Raw genomic sequence first — 20,205 nt, 5'->3', positions numbered from 1 at the left:
CAGGGCGGAGCCCCTGCCCGTGCCCCGCCTTCTCGGACCCCCCTTTGCGGGGGTGGGGGTGGGGGTTGGGCTGGGGAGGACACGGGTGCTGGGGGACCCTGACCCCTGCGGCGGCACTCCCGAGGCGGGCCAGTCCCTCCCTGCACCGGGCAGGCCTGACGCTTGCGCTTAAGATTTGTTTTGAAAACCCAGCTCGAAACGCTCTTTCCTCAGGCGCCCTTAGATTACTGTCATTTTCGGCATCATTTCCGCTCTGTACAGAAGGTCCAGCACTTCGGCACCGCAGGCTGGGAGATGCCGAGGCCCCCCACGGCCCGGAAGGCTCGCCTAAACCGTGGCACTGGACTGCCCGTAAGGCGACGAAAGGCAAACGTTAGCCGGCTCGCTCCGGGCCGCTTCCAGACCCGTCTGCAGCATCTTCCGGGAGCACCCGAGCTCCTGGCGGGGAATGCCCGGCCCTAACACCCGGCAGCCTTCAACGCAAGCCTCACTGTAACGTGGCTGCCCCCCAAAGGCCGCTTTCTGGAATTCAGCTCCAGGCGCCTTGGGATAACAAGTTCTTCCTCTTGGAGTATTTCCCGTGTAGGGAGGGTGGAATGAAGGGAATTCTGCTGTTTCTCTTTCCCCAGATCCTTCCTTCGGTTGTACTTGTTTGAGATAGATGCGCTATAACCAAAAAGTTGTGTCTTTACCCCTCCCAGTAAACACGACAAAGTTTTCAGGTACCAGTTGAAAAGACAGGATACCAGGTTTTGCTTTGGACACATTTATTGCTTTTTGGGGAAAATTCCAGTGCCTGAGCCGGTATCTGGTGCACGCCAGGAGCTAGACGGAGTGCGGCTTACATGGGAGGCAGAAGGATGTGCTCAGGCTTCTTCCTGGGCTCCAGTTACGACCAGCGGCCTCCAGGAAGAGGGGGAGCTTAGTCCTGGTGCTTCACATAATGGTAAGGAGTACCAGCAAAAGGAATTTCAGTGGTGACTGGTGAAAAATGCCCCATAGCTATAAACTGTGGATTGGGGCTCCTATCTGGCTTTTGACCCCCAGGGGACCTTCAGCCAAAGCGGGCCTCCTTTTCTGGTCCCTGCCTTCGTTGTTTGAAAGTACAAGACGTTTAAGTTAAGTTTAAGAGGGACCATTGTGCAAACTTAGCTACGTTCTATATCTACTACCAGATGAATAACGAGAAGAAACAAGAACAAAACAATGCAAAAAACCCAACTCCAAACCAAGTTGCTTTATTTAAAATGATGAACAAGTTTCATCCAAGTGAAAGTTAAAACCACCCAACAAACGGCGGAGCCATAGGCAGCCCGTGGTGGAGCGCACGCACGGCGAGACGGAAGCAGACGGAGCGGGCTGCTGGGTGTCTCTGTGGCAGCGGCCAGAGGCACAAGGACTCTGCATGGTCCCAGTTCTTCAGCACCGTCCAGTCACCTTGAAGATAGCAGGCCGGGCCAGTTCTCATGGGACTTTCAGTGAGGACTAGATGCCTCAAGTTTTTGAACAATGAGACAAGAGTAGAGAGCCACCACCCGAGGGTGCCAAGGCGTGAGGTTCATCTAGTTTTGTGGCCTAAGGTAACATCAGTGGAACATCTTCACAGAAGGCAGGGAGGGAGGAGGGCGTATGAGGAGAAACCACACAGGGAACCATCCGCACTACCCGGCACACACGACAAACACCTTATGGAAACGCTATGCACGATTCAAGGAACCTACAGCTGTGCACGTACATGCCTACGTCCTAAAAGCACTTTTTACAACACTTCCCGCAAAACTCCTATTCTGTCCCACACTCTTGTCTAAAATCCTATGTCACGACCAGACTGAACCTCTAATAAGTTCATAAAGCATTCACACCAGCAACTTTCTTGCCGATGCTTAAATATCTGTAGCTGATATAGAGAAAAACCAAATACTGAGACCATAACTTGATGTTTACGTTCTTTTAGGAAGATCTCACAGACTTGTATTTAGTAAGGTCTCATCTTGCTTTTCTGGTCATGGAAATGCATGTCTGTGACACCACCTAGCTTGAGCAGTGACCCTTGGGAAGCGTGCACGGCACACAGCCTTTTAGCTGCACGAGGGGAGGGACCTGCGCTTGTCCCAGCTGATGGCCAGCCCCCAGAGCAGGGCCTGCCTCTCAAACGTGGACTGAACACTTGGATGATTCATAAATGGGCGACTGCAAACCTAAGCCAAATTGGAACAACATCCCTGGGCGGGGTGGCTCTCCCCTCAAAGGTGTCACCCTGAATATCCCAGCACTACTAATGAGCCCAGAAACACCCGTGCGCGGCACCGGGTCCTTCAGGCTGGTGGTCAAGTCTTTGGTGCTGGCTCTCAAAGTCCCGGAGCCACACACCGTCTTCTTTGACCCTGCTTGTCCCGGTCAGTAGTTTCGGACCCAAGAGTCCTTCTTCCAGGACCCAGATTGCTGGTTTTTCAGTTGGAGAAAAATCCCTACTATTGTTGATGTCACTGGGAGGAGGCGGCTCAGACCAGGTGGGGTGAACGGTTATCGTTAGAACAGACCTGGTTCCCCCTTTCTACCTGGTCTGCAGCACCCCGCCATCCCTGCCCTCCTCTCCCTCCGGCTCCCCACCTCCCCCCTGCTTCATTCCGCTAACGGTGTGCTTGGGGGGCCCACAGCAACAGGGGATGGCGGCGGGGTGCGAGGTGTGGAATCTCTGGCCCGGCTAAAACAAGGACTGTCCCTCCGTCACTCGTGGGATGGCAAGAACCGAATGGCAGCAGAGAAGCGGTGTGATCCGGACGCTTCCCGGTGAGGTGACTGCGGGCCTGTCAGGTGGGCTGGATCCCTTCTTTCTGGGTATTGTTTGTCCAACAGGAATCACCCTTGGCCTCTCAGGAAGGCTAGTCTCTCCCATTCAAACTTCCGCCGTGTCATCCCAGCCACAGCAAGAGTCCTATCCTGCCCCCTGGCGGCAAATAGTTTTGGTTTTGCTTCTTTTCTTTACGGGGACGTTTAGAGACAAGCCGATATGAATGAGAGAGGAAGACTGCCAGACTGGGGTGCAGAAGAAAAGCGTTTTGGAAGAGAGTGTGAACATTTTAAAAAAGGAGACAGAGGAACCCCAGTCAGGTGTGACCACAAAGAGTCGAGTTCAGGGTTTGACTTCACTCACCCCCAAAACACACCCTGGGAATGGAGGGAAGCAGGGCTGTCTGAGCCCAGGGGGCCTGGTGGGGAAGCGGAGCGGCACGGAGGGCAGGTGACAGGCGCCAACACTGAGGAACATGGTGGACGTTCTCCATCCAACCCAGCCAGGATTTTGGGTCGGGATTTGAGAATGCAGAAAACTCAGACAAAGTAGGGGACGGGCCTCTTAGGGGCAAGCCATGTGACCAACCCAGGGTCCAGAAACAATCATCAGTCTGTTAAAAATATAACCTTCACACAGAAGACCTGGATTCCCCAGATTATACCCATGGTCAGGGAGGATCCAGGGAGGCAACACCACACAGTTCCAGGCCGCCTGCACACCCGCTCCTGCGCGCCCCTGGGATGCTACAGGGCCAGCTCCTGCCGCCTCCGGCTGTTCGTGCCCTTACCTACACCCCGCCCGGAAAAGGGCATGCTGCTCAGTGCTTTTCACTGGGCACATCCTTGACAAGCGCCCTCTCACTTTTATTTAAATTTAGCTGAATTTAGGGTCAGGTTAAGGCAAGCGGGTCAACTGAGAGGGCAAGAGATGGAACCTGCTGCTCAACCCCCCAGTCTTCATACCAGAGGCCTTAAGAAGCCTCAACATACCCGAGGACCAGAAGCGCCACGTGTGCGTTTATTCCGACCTGCAGCCCAAGCCACCCACCCGCTGATCTAACCAGCGGGGACACTGACGTCTGTGACGTCTCTCAGAGAGCGAGAGCTTCTGCCTTTACGGATCACGTGGGGAGAAAGACCCATCTGCCGGAAGCGGGCCCTGTGCACAACTTGAATTCTGCGGGGAGCACACACCGGACCATTCCTCTCCCGTTTCTAAACAGAAACCCTGATCTGTCATCCCTGCCCCAAAACACACCGCACGAAAACGCTGCTGGAATTCCTGAGCCCGTCTGGCGGTGGGGAGAAGGTCCCGCGTCTGAGGCCCAGGCTCGCGGTGGTGAGCGGTGCCGCCCACGCTGGCTGGGTCGGTGACACATTGGGGGTGGCGCAGGAGTGGCACTTTTCACGCGTGATTGGCTCAGATGCAAATCCAAATCCACTCGCCCCTCGGGGCCTGCTGGTGACCACTGGCTCCCGGAGAGCAGAGGCTCCTCACCCGTGTCGCTGAGTAATCAGACGCAGCGAGACATTCGAGGGATCCCAGCCCTGCGGCCTCGAGGTCGAGCAGCGTGGCTTAGAGGGGACAGCACAGACCCCCCCAACCCCGCAGCGCGCCGGCCGTCAGTGTTTCCGGTCTGAGCTCTGAAACTTCTCGACCCTCTACTCTTAGCAAATGGTAAGAACAGCATTTGACCGAAGACAGAAGCTTGGACCAGAGAAGGATGATCCGAATTCAAAGGAGACAAAGGAGAAGGTGGGAGCAGGAGATGTGAAAACGGAGTCGGGCGGCCGCCCACAGCGCACACAGGAGCCACCTCAGGGAGAGTCTCTGCACTGGCTCAGGGGTGAGCCCGGCCTCCGCAAGTGTCCCTAATCCTGCCAAGGAAAGCACAACCGCCTGTCAGCAGCGTGGAGACAGCACGGCAGGTATGAAGCTGGAAGGACACGTTAAAGCAGAACCCCAAGACCCCACATGCAAGTCAGCGCAGGGCTGACCCTAAAGCTTTTTGAGTAACTGCTAAACAGGGGGGGTCAGGTGGGGTCTACAGCGACAGGAACACCCCGGAAAAGTAAGAAGAGAAATCGAACGGTGGCTGTGAAGAGGGCAACCTGGTTGGGAAACGCAGAGTTTAGCTCATCAATTTACGCCACTAGGACACCTGAGCTTCTGGAATTCCGCCGTGAACAAACAGCAAGGCCTGTGGATCCGCCACTCTGCTAACAACACAGTTGAGGAAACACCCAGCTGCTCAGATACGAACAGCGCAACAGCAACATCACCCATGGCAGGCCAGGCCCCCAGATGCTTAGGGTCCCCCGAGCTTCCGTCCTGAACTACCTCCCCGAAACCCCTTCCCTTGCTTACCGCCACCGTCTGACACATCAGGACTCGCACGTGAGAAGAGGCTCTGTACCTGAACCTCAGTTTAGCCCACAGCGTGTCCACCGTGAGGGCACGAGCCGGCAGAGGTCACCTTACTGACTCTGAGTTAAGTCCGAGCTCAATTAGATCCCATCCAGTTCAAACAAACAAACATGGGAGACGTGATGAAGACCTTCGAGAAAATCAAAGCTCTTCACGGCTGTGTGAGCGCTCCAAGTGACAAGGGCAAGCGTGGGGGAAGCAGGAGGCCACCCCTCTGGCTCCTGGGAGACACCGGGGACCTGCTCTTGGGCCGCCCTGACTGCCGCAACCATCTCTTCCCCATCGAGGGCCCGGGGCAGTCGAGTCGCTGCTTTCCCACAACACCACAGGAATTGCCACAAGAGGAGGCCCTGGGATTCTCCAAGGACAGAAGTTGCGAAGATATAAAATGGTTTTAATTTTTATTAAATAATGTTAAGGGTTTCCTTGGCACCATCCGCACAGATCCTTGCCTTTACGCGTAAAATAAGCCACGTGACTTTGCGTCAGTAGCAGAGGCAGAAGCTACTGGAGCAAACGCTAAGTGAATGGACTCCTATTCCAAGGGCGTGCTCGTTCTCGGGCTTTCTCCGGCCCTCCCTTGTCTGCAGATCCAAAAGGCAGCCCTCCCCGGGGCCCTGGCCTCGCCGCGCGCACGTCCTCCTACAGAGACAGCAGCCGCGTGCGGTCACCTGGAGGAGCTGCGCTCTTTGCTCGCACAGTCGTCCTGGGAGGTGGTGTCCCCGTTGCCCATCATGCCGCACGTTCTCCGCTTTTTCCTGCGGTGCATCATCCCGTCGCCTTCAGACCCCGACTCGCACTGCACGCGGGGGCGGGAGGAGGAAAAACCAGGAAGTCAACCAGATGCAACCCCTTCTGTCTGTGAGTAAACCTCCGGCCTCCAGAGGCAGCACGAATGTCACCCGAGTCCCCCAGGAAGCGAAGCAGCCACGGACGACAGCTCTGCAGCACGGTCCGCACCACCTTCTCCCTCGGGGGTTTCTGGCCCCCTGGACGCTACGACCTCCCTCACATGCCAGGTGTCCCCCCAGGGCTTGCCAGTGGGAGGGCTGTTCGAAATCGAGACATGCGTCAGCACCCTGAGACTGCGTGACGCCATTTCGCTGCATCCAGGCAGACCCCGAGAGGGACACAAGAAGTCCGGCGCTGATACTGTTCCCCCACGCCCCCGGCCCCCGCAAGACACCGTATCCCTGGATTATGCAAAGTGCTCCGAGAGAAATTCCATCCAGTGCGGGCCCAGGTTCCTCTTCCCCAAAATGATGGCAGCTTCTAACAAGCCACCGAATTCGGGGAGCTTCCAGGCTTACAATTTACACCCACAGGGACAACTGTCACCGCCGGCTGTGAGGTGACAGCGCTCCAAGTCTGGAGCCCCACACTGCTGTTCATGAGCTGGGCAGCCCTTGGCCATTCACTTAACGAAATCCCCCAATACTCCTTTTATCTCTTCAAGTTACTGCCGACAGCGCATGAGCTCACGCGCGCGTGCGCACACACGTGAGTGCACACGCACAAGCTCCAGGCTGTAACATGGGCAAAAGTCACCACCCGGCAGGAATGGTGGCACGTGTAGCTCTTGGAACAAAGCGGGAGAATGTTCAGCCCTTTCCCCGTCCTGGGCAGGAGGTTTCCGGGGGGACCTGCCCTGCAGGCCTGGGTTCCAGGAAGCGGGGCCTCACCTCGGAGTCCGAGTCGGAGGAGCTGGAGCTGGAGGAGCTGGAGGAGTCACTAGAGCTGTCGGAGGCGATCCCCGTGGACTCCTGCAGGTCGACGGAGTCAGCCAGCACCGCCAACTCGGGGTGCTCTTGCTTCAAGATCCTGGGAGACAAGAAACATCGTTCCCAGTGCTGGGAGCGGCAGCGACACCGCGCGCAGTAACCCGGACTCAAAGCTGAGGCCTGTCTCTCTCGGAGGCACCTGCGAAGGGCGGGTGCCGTGGCTCAGAACGGGCGCTGGGCCGTGGTGAGGCCGCGCGGATCCGCAGGCTGGGAACAGAAACCCTAAAGTGCTGCCCAGGCTTTTCTGAAAGGCGGACTAGCTGCACGCGAGTTACTGTGACCTTCGCACGCCAACGAGCCAGCCGTGCTGCCGACGTGAGGCCGGGTTGCCCCGAGTTAGCCACTGATTTTTTTCCACCTGGGAGAAAGTGTCTCTCTTCCGTTTTTTCCTGAACCGTTCCTAGCTAACTTCCTTCAAACCCTTCCTTTCCACGACACAGCACTGAGCGACCGCAGTCGGGCTTGGTTACATTCCGTTTGTAAGAGGAGCAACAATTAGGTTTGCGAGAAAGAAGACGAGGCAAGCCACAGAGAGGGTCCCCCTCACTCGAAGATAAAACTGGACCAGACTTTCGGAGGAAGCAGCCCTCCCCACAGGGGCCTCATCTCGGCATCCACTCTAAGCTGGGACAAGAGACCAGCCGCGTGGTCAGGCCTTTAAGATGACCAAATCCCAGCACACAGAGGCCGACGGAACGGAGTCAGTGGGCCTTAGGTGCCTGAGAGTCCGGGGAGAACGAAGCCACCACCCCTGCTGGCCCTCTCAGCAGGGAGGCTGAGCACTGACCAAGCCAGGATCCCTCTCTTACCCCGAGAGCTGGTCCCTCCAGGTCAGGGTTGGGACACAGTGGCACGGGGTGGCTGGGGGTGGCTTGCACTGCCGCTGCCCGTGCTGTATCTGTTCTGTGGATAAACAGAGGAGCTAAGTCTCCAGGGCAGTCACCTCACTCACAAGAACTGAAGGTATTAAGTTTAAAGGGGAATAATGCTTCTCAGTAAGAAAAAGAAAGAACCAAAATACAACCCAAACAAAATGGCTTCCATTGCTACCGCTGGCTTTGGCGGGGGAGGCCGGGGGGGGGGGGACCAAAAAACAGAAAATAAAACAAAACAAAAAACAGAAAACAAGAACCAATCCCAATTATGGTCATGTTTTGACTGACTGATCAAACATGCAGAGTCTTACCCTGTCACCTGGAGGCTGGCAAGCATCCTGAGAACTAGCCCTGACCTGGGACCCCCTCTCCTCTGCCCCAGCTCTCCCAGGCCTAAGATCAGCACACGTCACTGCAGCAGTGAACTCTTTTCCATTTCACCTCTGGGGTATGAATTGGAACAAAGTGAAAATAAGGAAAAAAAAAAAAAAAAAAAAGGCTCTCACCTATACCATTTCCTCGATAACTTTGGTCTCCCTCTTACCGTCTTGTGCCATACAACAGGGAAGTTGGTGCTGCTGGCAAAATTCTGCGTGATGGCAATGGTGGTGTCAAGGTTAAGGACAACGTGCCACCAGCCTCCTGAAACCCAACAAAGAAACAGTTAAACAGGGTTTGCTTCTGTGCACGATCACAAACATAAGCTTGGTGAACAGAGAGTTTCTATCTACCGATCTACAGGCGAGACAGGTAGAGACTCAGAGACAGCAGATCCCGACTGGTCAATGCGTCCCCTGATTCAGAAATCACAACCTATTTGTGGAAGGTTCTACTGGAGCACAGCCCATGCCTGTTCATTTCCAGATTGCCTGTGGCTGCCTTCCTGCTCCATAGGCAGAGCTGAGCTGCCGGGATAGACCCAGTCCGGCCCACAGCACTTAAAATATTTATTCTCTGCCTTTTACAGGAAAAGTGTGTTGACCCCTGTGAGTCCAAACCTGGGGTTGAAACTGGAAAGGCAGCAAGTTTTTCAGCTCCTCGGAGGAGAACACCTACCGCCAGCATTAAACACCCTCGCTTTCAACGCTTAAGTCTGAAGTGAGCCAATGTTACACTGTATTAAAAACCCAATTTACAGAACGAGTCAGTTTATCCACAGACACACAAGATTACTACAATGCAAAAAAGGTGAGCAGAATCTTTACATACAAAGAATTTATCAACACGCATTATGTATGTAGGTTATAAGAGATGTGGACAGCAGCCCATCACTGTCCAAGCTGGGCAGCAGTCAGTTCATTTACAGTCGACAAGCAGACGGGTTTCTCTGACTCCTAGATACACTTGTGCTCGAAAATGACAAATAACTGAAATCAAAGAATGTACTTCCCCTTAGTTCGTCTATACCTGGTACAAAGACAGTCTCTCCCGGTTTTTGTAAGATTTCCAGGGGTTTGAATTCAGGTGGCCAGGTGGGAAGCTGTGTCCGGGGATGAATGATACTAAACCAAGTAATAGCTTCATCTTGCTGGTTCCCTCCTTCTTCACGGGTCACCTTGATGAGTTCCCTGGGCGTGCTGGTAGGAAACAGGCACCAGCGCTTGTGGCCCTGAACTAAGGCATTCCAGGCACTGGTTCCCAGAGGGTCGATGTGAATTCCAGTTCCAGAGCGCGGTGGCCCCATCACAAACCATCTAATGGAATGGAAACGTCCGAGATATGAAAGGTGATTCAACTGTACACACACATACTACCAAAGAGCGAGTTTCTAGTCTTATACTCTTTATTTCAGGACTACATAAACCCTGCTACACAGAAACGCTAAATGAATCATGCCTGGAATGCTCTGTAACAGAAAGGAAACAAACAAACAAACAAAGACTGATGTGGCTTACTACTACTGAGCTTTAAATATTAAAATTTCCTCTACAAACCAGTGGCTTAACTGTGGTAGCGTGTCTGAGTCACCTGGGGCGCCTTCAGAAATCCTGATGCCCAGGTGGCCATCCAGACCAGTGAAACCAGTCTGTGGCTGTAGGATCTGGGCAGACAGCAATAACTCACTAAGTAAGTTCCATGTGCAGCCAAAGAGAACCACTCACTGTTATGGAAAAAGGTTAGCCGACCGAGCTCAGGTGCCACATACTGCCCTGCGTGAGACTGTAAGGGCTTCACCGCGAGGTACTTTACCTGTAAGGGGGCCTGCGTTTCTCCCCAGCATACTGGAAGAGGTCATCGGTGAAGAACTTGGGCACCTTGTAATCTTCCAGAAGTTTCCTTCTTTTGGGGTGTTCACCATAGCTGCTGTCAAAGATGTAGAGGGGGCTGTCATCCCGAGTGCTCTCCATGTACTCGATGTAGTACTTCATCTTCATCTTCACCGAGTAGCCGTCATTATCCTCACCGCACTTGAACTTCTGGTTACGGTACTTCCTTTTCAGGCGCTCCAGGGTCCACTTCTCCTGCGCCGACCAACCCTCTTGGGCATTCAGCAGAACCACGGGCTTGTACGGTCTTTCGTATCGCTCCACGAATTCTTCCACCGACAGCTGTAATGCATCTGCCCTTTCCACGTTATCCTGAAGGAACCAGAAAAAACCTACCCAGTTAAAAAAAAAAAAAAGTCCAGCGGCAGCAAAGGGCGTCCCCCAGGACCAATTAGCAACGACATACCTAAGGAGCCAGATTCTTTTTCTGGCTTATTTTGGGGGTGGGGGTGGGGAGAGGAGGGACAAGGACCTGCGTGTGCACTGACACGTCGCACCCAGCGCCGCCCCACCACGGGAAGGGGGCTTCGCATCTCCCACTCGTGGGCCTCCACAGTCGAGTCCCCGGGGCCCCACCGCCCAAAGGGGTCAAGGGGCGACAGTCCTTCCTGCGGGGATCGCCGAAGGCGCCAGCCTCCAGGTGGCCCAGCAGGCAGGCGGCGGCGGCGGCGTGGGAGGGAGGAGGCCCGCCCTGGAACCCGGCCCCGATGACCCCGACCTCCGCGGGGTGCGGGTGAGCCCATCGGAACCCGGGGGTGCCGCGCTGGACGCCGGGGGAGTCGCGCAGCCGCCCGGAGGTGCCCGTGCCCGGCCTCGGCCCGCGACCCCGGCCCACTCACCGCCACGGCCGCCGGGTTCAGCGAGAAGCTTTCGTAGTAGTTGTGACGGGTCCAGTCCAGCGAGTCCTTGAGCTCCGGCCGCGCACTACGCTTGGCCTCGCGGATCCGCTTCTTGCTCTTGTGGTTCATCCTCCGGGGGTCACCAGCTGCTCCCGCGACGACCTCGGCGCGCCTCGCTTCCTGCTTCCAACGCACCCCTCCCCTGCCCGGGCAGCGGCTGCGGCGGCGGCACCCAAACGCCCTTCGCCCTGGCCCGGCGCCTTTAAAGTCGCCTTCCAGAAAATTCACTCCCCAACCACCTCCCGGGCCTCGGGTTGGGCACGCGGCTGCCGTCTTCCCCGCCCCCCGGCCTCTCGCGGTGAGCCATTGGCTCGGGCACCTCCGGGGTCCGCCCTCACACTCGCCGGCTCTCCGCCATGTTGGGAAGGTCGCGCCGATCGAGGAGCCGCCTCGTTGCGGCCCCGCCCCTCCTGCGCCCGCTTCCGGTGTGCGCGTCACTTCCGGGCGTGGGTCGCTTACCCGGCGGCCCGTTTCCGGCGTGCGAGTCGCCGAGGCCACCTGTTTTCCGTGTCTCTTTTGCCTGGCGTCCGGTGTCTTCTTACCTCGCGGCCACGTCGTCGCCCGCTGGAGCGGTGCCTTCCCCGCCTTTGCAGTCGAGTTGCGGCGACCCAGCAGGGCAGCGTGGCGCCCGTGAGGCGGCCCCGTCGGCCAGGGGTTTCCCGCGCGCGCGCGCAGCCTGGCAGCCCGGCTCTCTTCGCCGTTCCCGGCCCGTCGGGGGACCCCCGACTCCCCCCTGGACAAGCGTGGCCTCCGCGGGCATGAAGTCCGGACCCAGCGCTTTCGATTCTCGGAGGAGCCGGGCCTGGGGGCCGAGGGGGCCGTGCTGGAGGTCAGCGTCCCGCAGGTGCGTGCGTCGGCACCCGTCGGGAGGCGCCTCCGGTCCTTTGCGGAGACGCCCGGGGCAGGAGACGCTCCCAGCCGGCCCGGAGGTGCTGGGAGGGGTGGAGCGAGGTTTGGCGGCTACCCTGCCTTAGGATGGACCTCAGGGCGGGAAGGCTTGGGGCCTGAAGCTCTTGGCAGTCTTTAAGGAAGAAACTTGGGGACCCTGCCACGAGAAGGGCCTTCCACATCGAATATTTCCTGCCAGAAAGGTGGCATTTTTGACACCCAAGTATTTTCTTTGATCTTGTTGAAGGGCTTCTTAATTCAGCTTTATCCAAGACGGGGGATTCCACCCTCACTTTCCAAATAAAGTTTCTTGGGCTGGCACTCACTTGTTCTTTTCAGCTCACGACTGTCCCCAAACCCTCAGTAATAGCAGCAGTAATACATTATGCGTCCGGTTTTGCAAAGCACTTGGACGTTGCAGTGTTAAGATTTTAGCAGCATTCTGTGAGGAGGGTATTAGCAAAAACAATTTGAAGATGAAAACCCGCCCAAGAGGAGGTAAAGTCTCGAGTGAAACCCATTTCTGATAGTTTTTAAATGCCTTCGTGTTGAATACCCACTGGGATTTCTTCCCAAGTTCAGGAGCTGACTCCACGTGAGAATAAAGACCGCTTTACACCCAAATCTGCAAACTCACTGCTGTGCTCAGAAACCCTTTACTGTATCCTGCGTCAGCTCTTCCAGGGCAGGCATTTTATTCACGCTGCTTCCCTACACTTAGAACCACTGGCAAGGCACTGATATTTTTCTCGAGTGAATTCACCTTTGATACTTACACGGCGTCAGCCCCCTTCCCAACCAGTCCACTAGCAGCACCCTCTGCTCTAGAAAACAGAAAGATACTCAGTTTTGCAGTTTAATAACTGCTCGCTTTGCTTATTTTGTGCCTGGCACTGTACTAAGCAGTTTGCATGGAGTCTCACAAGTCACGGTATGAAATAGTGTTTTGCAGGTGAGGAAACTGCAGCACAGACAGGTTAAGTAATGGGTGAAGTCATACGGCTAGCAGTTACACATCTGGCTTTTGAACTCAGGCAGGCTCATTCCAAAGGTGTGAGCCGTTATTTTGCGTCCCTAAATACTGTGCAGTCTCAGAATTCTGTATCTTTCCAAAGGCTGTGTAAGCTGCCTGCCTTCCCAACTCCAGGATTGAGCTCCTCTCAAACTTCTGGAATGTCTTTCTGGCCTCATTGTTTTCCATTAGCATACCAGATTATGCCTGTGATTGTAACCCTCTGAAACTTTTTTTTTTTTTTTAAGATTTTATTTATTTCACAGACAGATCACAAGTAGGCAGAGAGGCAGGCTCCCCGCTGAGCAGAGAGACCATGACCTGAGCCGAAGGCAGAGGCTTTAACCCACTGAGCCACCCAGGCACCCCCCTCTGATATATTAACTGTACTTAAAATAAAAGCTAATCTTCCCGTGGCCTACAAGACCCCCCAGTTCTGATCCATGCCATCCCACTGACCTCAGTACTACCACAACCCTACCTCCCAGCCCCCATGCCCCTGCCGGCAGTGCTGTCTGTACTCCAGCCAGAGACTTTTTAGTTCCTGCTTCAGGACCCTTGCCAGACTCATTCTATCTAGGACAGCCACCTGTGGTCGCTGTCTCCACCCCTCGCTGCCCCCACTACTTTCTCACTAGGTTTTGTTGTTAACATTATCACCAGCTAAAAATGTATGTGCTTACTTGTGGCTTATCTTTTCCCATAGGGTATGTATGTGTCTATGTATGTATTCCGTGATAACCTAGTTACGTCCTTAGCCTGCTAAGCAACGCAGTCCCTGGATAAATGCTTATTGAGTGAATGAGTGTATGAAGAGTGCTTATCACACGGTATTGCAATTTTATAAACCCCATGGGATGTGAACTGGACAGCAGGGAATTGTCATTTGTGTGATAGATGCCGGGTGTCGGGCACTCTGATTGCTGTGAAAATAAATATTACAACTGTCGGCAGATGAGTTATTTTTGGCATACAAAAAATTCTTTTCAGGTGCTGCATCTCGAATATGGAATGTACGTTTGGCCCTGTGCGGTGGTCTTGGCTCAGTACCTATGGTTTCACAGAAGATCTCTGCCAGGCAAGGCTGTCCTAGAGGTACAAGTGCTCTTGAGCCTTCAAAAATGCTGTGTTCAGATTTGTCTATGTGCTTGTTACTGACTTGTTAAAGATTTTTAAATCAAGTGATTTTTTTTTTTTTAAGATTTTATTTATTTATTTGACAGGCAGAGACCACAGGTAGGCAGAGAGGCAGGCAGAGAGAGGAGGAAGCAGGCTGCCTGCTGAGCAGAGAGCCTGATATGGAACCCGATCCCAGGACCCTGAGATCATGACCTGAGCCAAAGGCAGCGGCTCAACCCACTGTGATTTGCCAGCTTATAAGTCATGTGAGCTAGGAATGCTTTTTGTTTTGTTTTTAAAAACCATGTGCACTAGAGACCACAGGAGTCCCACGGAGATGAAAATGTCATTTGGCCCTTTACATTATGCTGACCTTTATTCTAAGTGAAGCCCTTTGACTAATTCCACACAATCTTGGCACGGAAGCAATCATTAAGACTATCTTTTCAGGGTGTCCCAACAGGGTCATCTGGGGTCTACTGTGACACATGCGTTTTTCTCATACACTCGTCCTTTCCTAAACTCTTTCTCATCACTCCACCTGACTTAAGACTGCTGAAGGCTTGGAGAAAAACTTGTTAAGTTTGCGTAAATGGTACAAGGCTTAAATCTTAAGGCTGAGGACAAACCCAAAACTTTAGTAACCTCTTAACTTTTGCAAAACCATGTGAGGGGTGTGAGAGTACTTAGCATACTTCTGACCCTGAACAGTGGCAATTTGAAAACATTCAGGAAAGACTGAGAATCTCCAAGCTCAGGCTCAGAACTGGAAATTACATTTTATTTTATCTTTTTAATTTTTAAAGTATTTATTTATTTATTTGACAGAGAGATCACAAGTAGGCAGAGAGGCAGGCAGAGAGAGAGAGAGAGAGAGAGGAAGGGAAGCAGGCTCCCCGCCGAGCAGAGAGCCCGATGTGGGACTCGATTCCAGGATCCCGAGATCACGACCCGAGCCGAAGGCAGTGGCTTAACCCACTGAGCCACCCAGGAACCCCGGAAATTACATTTTAAATAGGGAGAATACTTATAAAGGCATTCCTTGGTCATTCCTTACTTAGCACGCTAAAGACCTTGTCACTTTCAAGGCCCAACTGGAAAGTCCCCTCTGCAGAAAGTCATGTTGCAGACCTGTCTGGTTATAGCCACATAAAAGCACTAAAAATTGGTAGTAACCACCATAATGGCCAGGTATGCATGGAAGTCACCCATCAGGCTTCTAGAGACCCAATGTTCTGTATAATTAAGAGTTCCTTTATAGACTATAAGAGAACTGAAAATGACAGTGTCCCAAACTGCCTAGGGCACATTGAGCAATGGAGCTGCCAGGTACCATGAAGGTTGGAAGTCATAGTTGCAGAATGCAGGGCCCTGTATGGGACTTAACCTTCCCACCCTGGAAGAGGAATCTCAAGTATTTTCTACAAATTGAAAAGCTTAAAGCTTCATATGGGAACGCAATGTAGTTGCAGCACCTTTTGTAGATAGGACAAGCTAATCAACTCTGTACTTATGGAAACTACGCCCCCAAATTCCCTGCAATGGTTAAGCAGAATTTGGAATGCTATTTTTTAAATGTATTAGATTGGAGCTGGAGTGAGCCTTCCAGGAATTATGGCTGCAAAATGTGGTGCTGAAGTAATCTTGTCGGACAGTTCAGAGCTGCCTCACTGTCTAGAAATCTGCCGGCAAAGCTGTGAAATGAATGACCTGCCACAGGTACGCGTCATAGGACTGACATGGGGCCATGTGTCTCAGGATCTTCTGGCTCTACCATCACAAGATATTATACTTGCATCTGATGTGTTCTTTGAACCAGAAGGTAAACCTTTTTTGGTCTTCAGTAGTAAATTTGACTGGAGAGATGACCTAAGTTTAAGTCCATTTAAGTAGTCTTTTCTTCCCAGACTTTGAAGACATCTTAACTACAGTCTACTTTTTGATGCAAAAAAACCCCGAAGTCCAATTGTGGTCCACTTACCAGGTCAGAAGGTAAGCCTGAATAATCCTGGTTCACTCTCAATTTTTTTGAAACTTAAATCCTTACTCATGCAGTATTTACTGAAAGGACAAAATGAAAATGTATCTGAAGCAAAACAGGAAAACGTGATTTTAAAAAACAATTTATTTTTTTTTAGTGCTGACTGGTCACTTGAAGCTTTGCTCTACAAGTGGGATATGAAATGTGTCCACATTCCTCTGGAGTCTTTTGATGCAGACAAGGAAGATATAGCAGAATCTGCCCTCCCAGGAAGACATACTGTTGAAATGCTGGTCATCTCCTTTGCAAAGGACAGTCTCTGAATTACACCTACATAACAGGCTGTTTTCAGACAATGTCAATACTAATTAGCAACCTGCCATGCCAACTAAGACCACTTTAGCTTCTTGGGAGTACAAGCATTGAATTTGACGATGGTCAGATCTGTTGGCCTTTAAGATTGTGATGGGTCACCTAGACAATACTCACAGGTTACAAAGCCATGAAAACAAAAATTAACACACCTGTTTTTTTTTTTTTTTAAAGGGGGGGGGACTTGGATTGTTCTTTGGGGGGGAAATCATCAAAAACGGCATAAATTAGGCAGAGAGAAGGGGGTACCCACAACCTCAAGAGACTGCTACCTTAGAGCATTGATTTTAGGGGTTATGGGTGCTGAAATGGCATTTCCACTTTAACTTAGGAAAAAAAGTCAACACTACACATATCACTTTCATACTGTACAGTCAGTAACAATTCACAAGGTAATTGCACAGGTCTTTCAAATAAAGGGGAGGGAAAAAACACCAAGACATATTCTGAGAAAAGCTAACACCAAGGAAACGTTTTAATTAAACTACAGAAACAATGGTTATAGTACAGAATTTTCATGAGCAAAAAGATACACCATGTTATAAGTACTTACAAAGTTACAAACCATTTTTGCTTCCTTAACATTTTCCATATTTTAAGTTCATACATGAAGATGATCAGATATACCATTTTGGGAGAAGGGGGGGAAAAAAGGTGTATTTATCATCAGCTAGATGTGCTCACTGTATGCTCCGTTATTTATATGCAAGGCCCGGGTGACTGGAAGTGCAGTTGTCAGGCATTTTAATAAACTGGACAGCCATTTGTTTCTGCACGACAAGGCATCTTTACACAGGAGCAATCAGGAGAAAACAGGAAACAGCCAAGCACTCTGCACTGCAACACGCCACCTTAACAGCTAACCAGCATTACTCAACTGCTACACAACTGCGCCTAGTGCACAAAAATACACAAGAGAAGAGATTAGAATTGTGTTTGGTAAACAATCCTTTCAAAAAATCAAGTCTTTTCACCTGAAAAGTCTTTATACAAATTTGGGTTCAGATTACCATTTAGATCTGAAGGTAAATAACATATACAAACAAATTTACACCGACTTTTGTAGGTTTTTAATTTTAAGGAATGAAGGCAATGTTGAGTCAATCTCTTGACAGCTTTAGGCTGTGTGTAATGGCTGCACACGTTTCCTTAAAAGTCAGGAGGCCACAAATTAGGTTACCAATCTGTTTAATTTCAAACAAAAAAAGTCAGCACTATATAAACAAAAGGAAAATTTACCTCAAATATCCAAGCCAATAATGAAATCTGAAGTCGTTCACCTCACTAAATTACAAGAAATTTGAATAACAGCAACAAAATGGCACATAAAATGAAGTTTGCCACCTGAGGCAAAGCTTAAAACAAGTAAAAAGTTAGACAAAATGTTACAAAATAACCTTTTCAATAGCCAGTTGCTTGTTCCAAGTGACTCTTCGATGGACTGAGTATGTGGTCCTTTGCCCCCAGGTCTTCTGTTACGTTGCTTGCTGACCCATCTAGGTTCGAAAAGAAAAAAGTTCAGTTTACCTTCCATTACAATGAAGCTACCGAAAGAGCACATGGTTTCAGTTTCAGGCATGTACTTACTAAGGCTCTGGTGAAACAAGTAGGTTACGGAAAGGTTCCACCCAGCCATTATCAGTTTTTTAAAGGCCCAATTAGGAAATTTTCACAAAGGCTACCATCCGCTTTTACAAATTTGTGTTTATGTAATCTTGGCCAAATAACCAAGGTGAAAAATGATATAAGGGAGGGAAAAAAGAAAAAGGAAAAAGGGGGGAGAAAAAAAAGGGAAAAGGAAAAAAAAAAGGACGGTATCCAAAGAAAAACTTGAAATCAGAAAATCAGTCTATTTTAAGATAAATTTTTAGTCTTTAAATGAAACATTTGGCAATTGAGAATAAAGCTTTAATATCTGAGCTACTTAGGGCCCTTTCCTTTTAAAAAATAGGACCAAACAATTCGAGAGTTAAAGACACACTATCCTTTCCCCACCCAGTGCGATACCTGTAAACTTTTTGGGGGTTCCAAAAGGTCATTGCTTCTTTTCGCAATTCGTTTGCCACATCCATTAGAATATGAAGTCCCAGTCAGTACAACAATAGTTGAACTGATCCTTCTCTCTAAGAGGATAGTGCATCTTTAACATTTAAAGACAAACCTGCTCCAATACACGCCCACAGAAACTGGTCCCTGGAGGATCAGCCAAATCAGTTAAAATCTGCAATACTGGCCAATATTCTTTTATCAAACAGGAGACCGCAGCTTTAAAGGGGAAAATGCAGACGTTGGATAAAAACAGCAAGAAATAGTCATTTTCATTAATAGGTCTCAAACAGTTTACGAAACAGCCATTATTATCTAAGCTTTCCGCACATCCTCTCTGCAGACCCCTCTCTTCAGCATCTCTCCCAAAGCCGCTCCCCGACAGCGGGAGCCGCACTTACACTAACACGGATCGCCACAAGCTCCTACACACCCCAGCTCTGAGTTCGGGCCGTGCGCCTCGGATCCCCCCGACATTACCATTCGCTTAAGAGGACACCGCTCCTTCCTCCTCGGGAGACTTGGGGGGGCTCTTGGAGCGCGACCTGGACTTGGACTCCCTCTTGGACACGGGCGGCGGACTCCGGGACCGGGAGCGGGACCGGGAGCGCGAGCGAGACCTGGACACCGACGAGGACTTGGACTTGGACCTTCGCGCCGACCTGGACTTGGACGTGGATCGCGACCTCGAGCGAGTGCGGGAGCGAGACTTGGAGCGGCTGTAGCGGGAGCGACTGCGGGACCTGGAGCGGCTCCGACTCCGGGAGCGGCTGCGGCGGCGCCGCCGAGGGCTGCGGGCGGACGGGCCGGGCGTCAGGGCGGCCATCGGGGCTCGAGGGCCGCGCCCCGCCCGCGTGCTGCGCCCGCCCCGCCGCCATTACCGCGCCGCCCGCCGCCCGGGCGCCATTTCCCCCGCCGCCCGCCGCGGCCCGGAGCCCGCCCGCCGCCGCCACGTGTCCACGCGGACCTTTGTGCCCCCCGCCCGCGCCCCCGCGGCCCCCCGGCCCGCTCACCTGCGGCTCCGGCGTCCGTAGCCGCCGCCCCCGTACCGGCGGGGCGGCGGGCCCCGCCGGCTGTGGTGCGAGTCCGGGGGTCGGCCGTAGCGCGCCATCTGCACCCGCAGCTCGCGGCCGTCCAGCACCGCCCCGTCCATGGCGTCCATGGCGTCCTCGGCGTCGCGCTTGTCGTGGAAGCGGACGAAGGCGAAGCCGCGGGACTCCTTGGTGTAGCGGTCCCGCGGGATGTACACATCGCCGACGCGCCCGTACTTCTCGAACACGCGCCTCAGGGTGTCGGGCGAGGTGCGGTAGGTCAGGTTGTCCACCTTGAGGGAGGTCATGCCCTCCACATCGGGAGGCGGGCGACCGTAACTCATGGCCCTGGAGAGCCGGCCGGGGGCCGCGACTGCGCGCCGAAAACTAACGCCCTGGGCGGGCCCGCGCGCTCGGCTGAGGCGGCGGTTTCCTCACACTCGCCCGGCTCGACGCCGCGCCGCGCCTCCGGCAGTTGGCTTCCGCGTGGAAACGCTGGGCGAGGCCGGACGGGGTTGGGGGGAAACGCGAGAAAGCAGCCGACCCCACCAAAGAAACAACTGGGCGGGCAGGCGGCCCTAGCGCCCGTTTATATCCCTCCTCACAAAATGGCGCCCGCGCCACCCGGAAATGAATCCCCTGATTGGCTCGCCCCTCCCCGCCCCGCAACGCCGCGGCCACGCGCCCCACCCCTGCCCGACGCGCCTGCGCCG

The 20,205-nt window shown here is 52.8% G+C and overlaps 3 protein-coding genes across 7 annotated transcripts; 1 reads left to right on the top strand and 2 right to left on the bottom strand.

Annotated features, from left to right (window-relative positions):
• Window positions 1–1,222: 1,222 nt before the first annotated feature.
• On the bottom strand, window positions 1,223–11,404 carry JMJD6 (jumonji domain containing 6, arginine demethylase and lysine hydroxylase). 4 transcript variants are annotated; one of them, XM_059378625.1, is made up of 8 exons: window positions 10,984–11,402; window positions 10,068–10,456; window positions 9,285–9,571; window positions 8,422–8,519; window positions 7,812–7,900; window positions 6,904–7,042; window positions 5,893–6,020; window positions 1,223–4,671 (listed from the first exon to the last, which is right to left on the bottom strand). In XM_059378625.1, exons 1-8 carry the CDS (start codon window positions 11,110–11,112, stop codon window positions 4,635–4,637), a joined length of 1,296 nt encoding a protein of 431 aa, XP_059234608.1. In that variant the 5' UTR covers window positions 11,113–11,402; the 3' UTR covers window positions 1,223–4,634. The 4 variants fall into 4 exon arrangements, with proteins under 4 accessions (XP_059234608.1, XP_059234610.1, XP_059234609.1 ...); XM_059378627.1 differs by lacking the exon at window positions 7,812–7,900 and having other exon boundaries at window positions 8,384–8,519; window positions 10,984–11,398; XM_059378626.1 differs by lacking the exon at window positions 1,223–4,671 and having other exon boundaries at window positions 5,606–6,020; window positions 10,984–11,399.
• A 2,545-nt stretch (window positions 11,405–13,949) lies between these two features.
• METTL23 (methyltransferase 23, arginine) lies at window positions 13,950–17,057 on the top strand. Its single transcript, XM_059378631.1, has 4 exons — window positions 13,950–14,021; window positions 15,647–15,884; window positions 15,970–16,054; window positions 16,201–17,057. The coding sequence occupies exons 1-4, from the start codon at window positions 13,950–13,952 to the stop codon at window positions 16,364–16,366; spliced, it is 561 nt and encodes a 186-aa protein (XP_059234614.1). The 3' UTR covers window positions 16,367–17,057.
• SRSF2 (serine and arginine rich splicing factor 2) lies at window positions 16,860–20,089 on the bottom strand. 2 transcript variants are annotated; one of them, XR_009400165.1, is made up of 4 exons: window positions 19,475–20,089; window positions 18,942–19,252; window positions 18,577–18,680; window positions 16,860–17,911 (listed from the first exon to the last, which is right to left on the bottom strand). XR_009400165.1 is itself a non-coding variant. In XM_059378630.1 (3 exons), exons 1-2 carry the CDS (start codon window positions 19,834–19,836, stop codon window positions 18,949–18,951), a joined length of 666 nt encoding a protein of 221 aa, XP_059234613.1. In that variant the 5' UTR covers window positions 19,837–20,087; the 3' UTR covers window positions 16,860–17,911; window positions 18,942–18,948. The 2 variants fall into 2 exon arrangements, 1 of the variants encoding a protein (XP_059234613.1); XM_059378630.1 differs by lacking the exon at window positions 18,577–18,680 and having other exon boundaries at window positions 19,475–20,087.
• Window positions 20,090–20,205: the final 116 nt, after the last annotated feature.

Source organism: Mustela nigripes, chromosome 16, assembly GCF_022355385.1.
Source record: "Mustela nigripes isolate SB6536 chromosome 16, MUSNIG.SB6536, whole genome shotgun sequence".
Lineage (NCBI taxonomy): Eukaryota > Metazoa > Chordata > Mammalia > Carnivora > Mustelidae > Mustela > Mustela nigripes.
The sequence above is the reverse complement of the archived record's forward strand: the minus strand, read 5'-3'. Positions and strand labels throughout refer to the sequence as shown.

Bases quoted from the DNA above. Each gene is read 5' to 3' on its own strand.
- SRSF2 (XM_059378630.1), bottom strand. From the start codon at position 19,836: ATGAGTTACGGTCGCCCGCCTCCCGATGTGGAGGGCATGACCTCCCTC. The intron at 19,253-19,474 runs GTGAGCGGGCCG...GTCCGCCCGCAG, and splicing joins TACGGACGCCGGAGCCGCAG to CCCTCGGCGGCGCCGCCGCA.
- METTL23 (XM_059378631.1), top strand. From the start codon at position 13,950: ATGGAATGTACGTTTGGCCCTGTGCGGTGGTCTTGGCTCAGTACCTAT. The intron at 14,022-15,646 runs GCAAGGCTGTCC...TAAATGTATTAG, and splicing joins TCACAGAAGATCTCTGCCAG to ATTGGAGCTGGAGTGAGCCT. The intron at 16,055-16,200 runs GTAAGCCTGAAT...ATTTTTTTTTAG, and splicing joins TCCACTTACCAGGTCAGAAG to TGCTGACTGGTCACTTGAAG.
- JMJD6 (XM_059378625.1), bottom strand. From the start codon at position 11,112: ATGAACCACAAGAGCAAGAAGCGGATCCGCGAGGCCAAGCGTAGTGCG. The intron at 8,520-9,284 runs GTATAGACGAAC...GTTGGGTTTCAG, and splicing joins AGAGACTGTCTTTGTACCAG to GAGGCTGGTGGCACGTTGTC. The intron at 7,901-8,421 runs GTAAGAGGGAGA...TCCACAGAACAG, and splicing joins CTGTTGTATGGCACAAGACG to ATACAGCACGGGCAGCGGCA.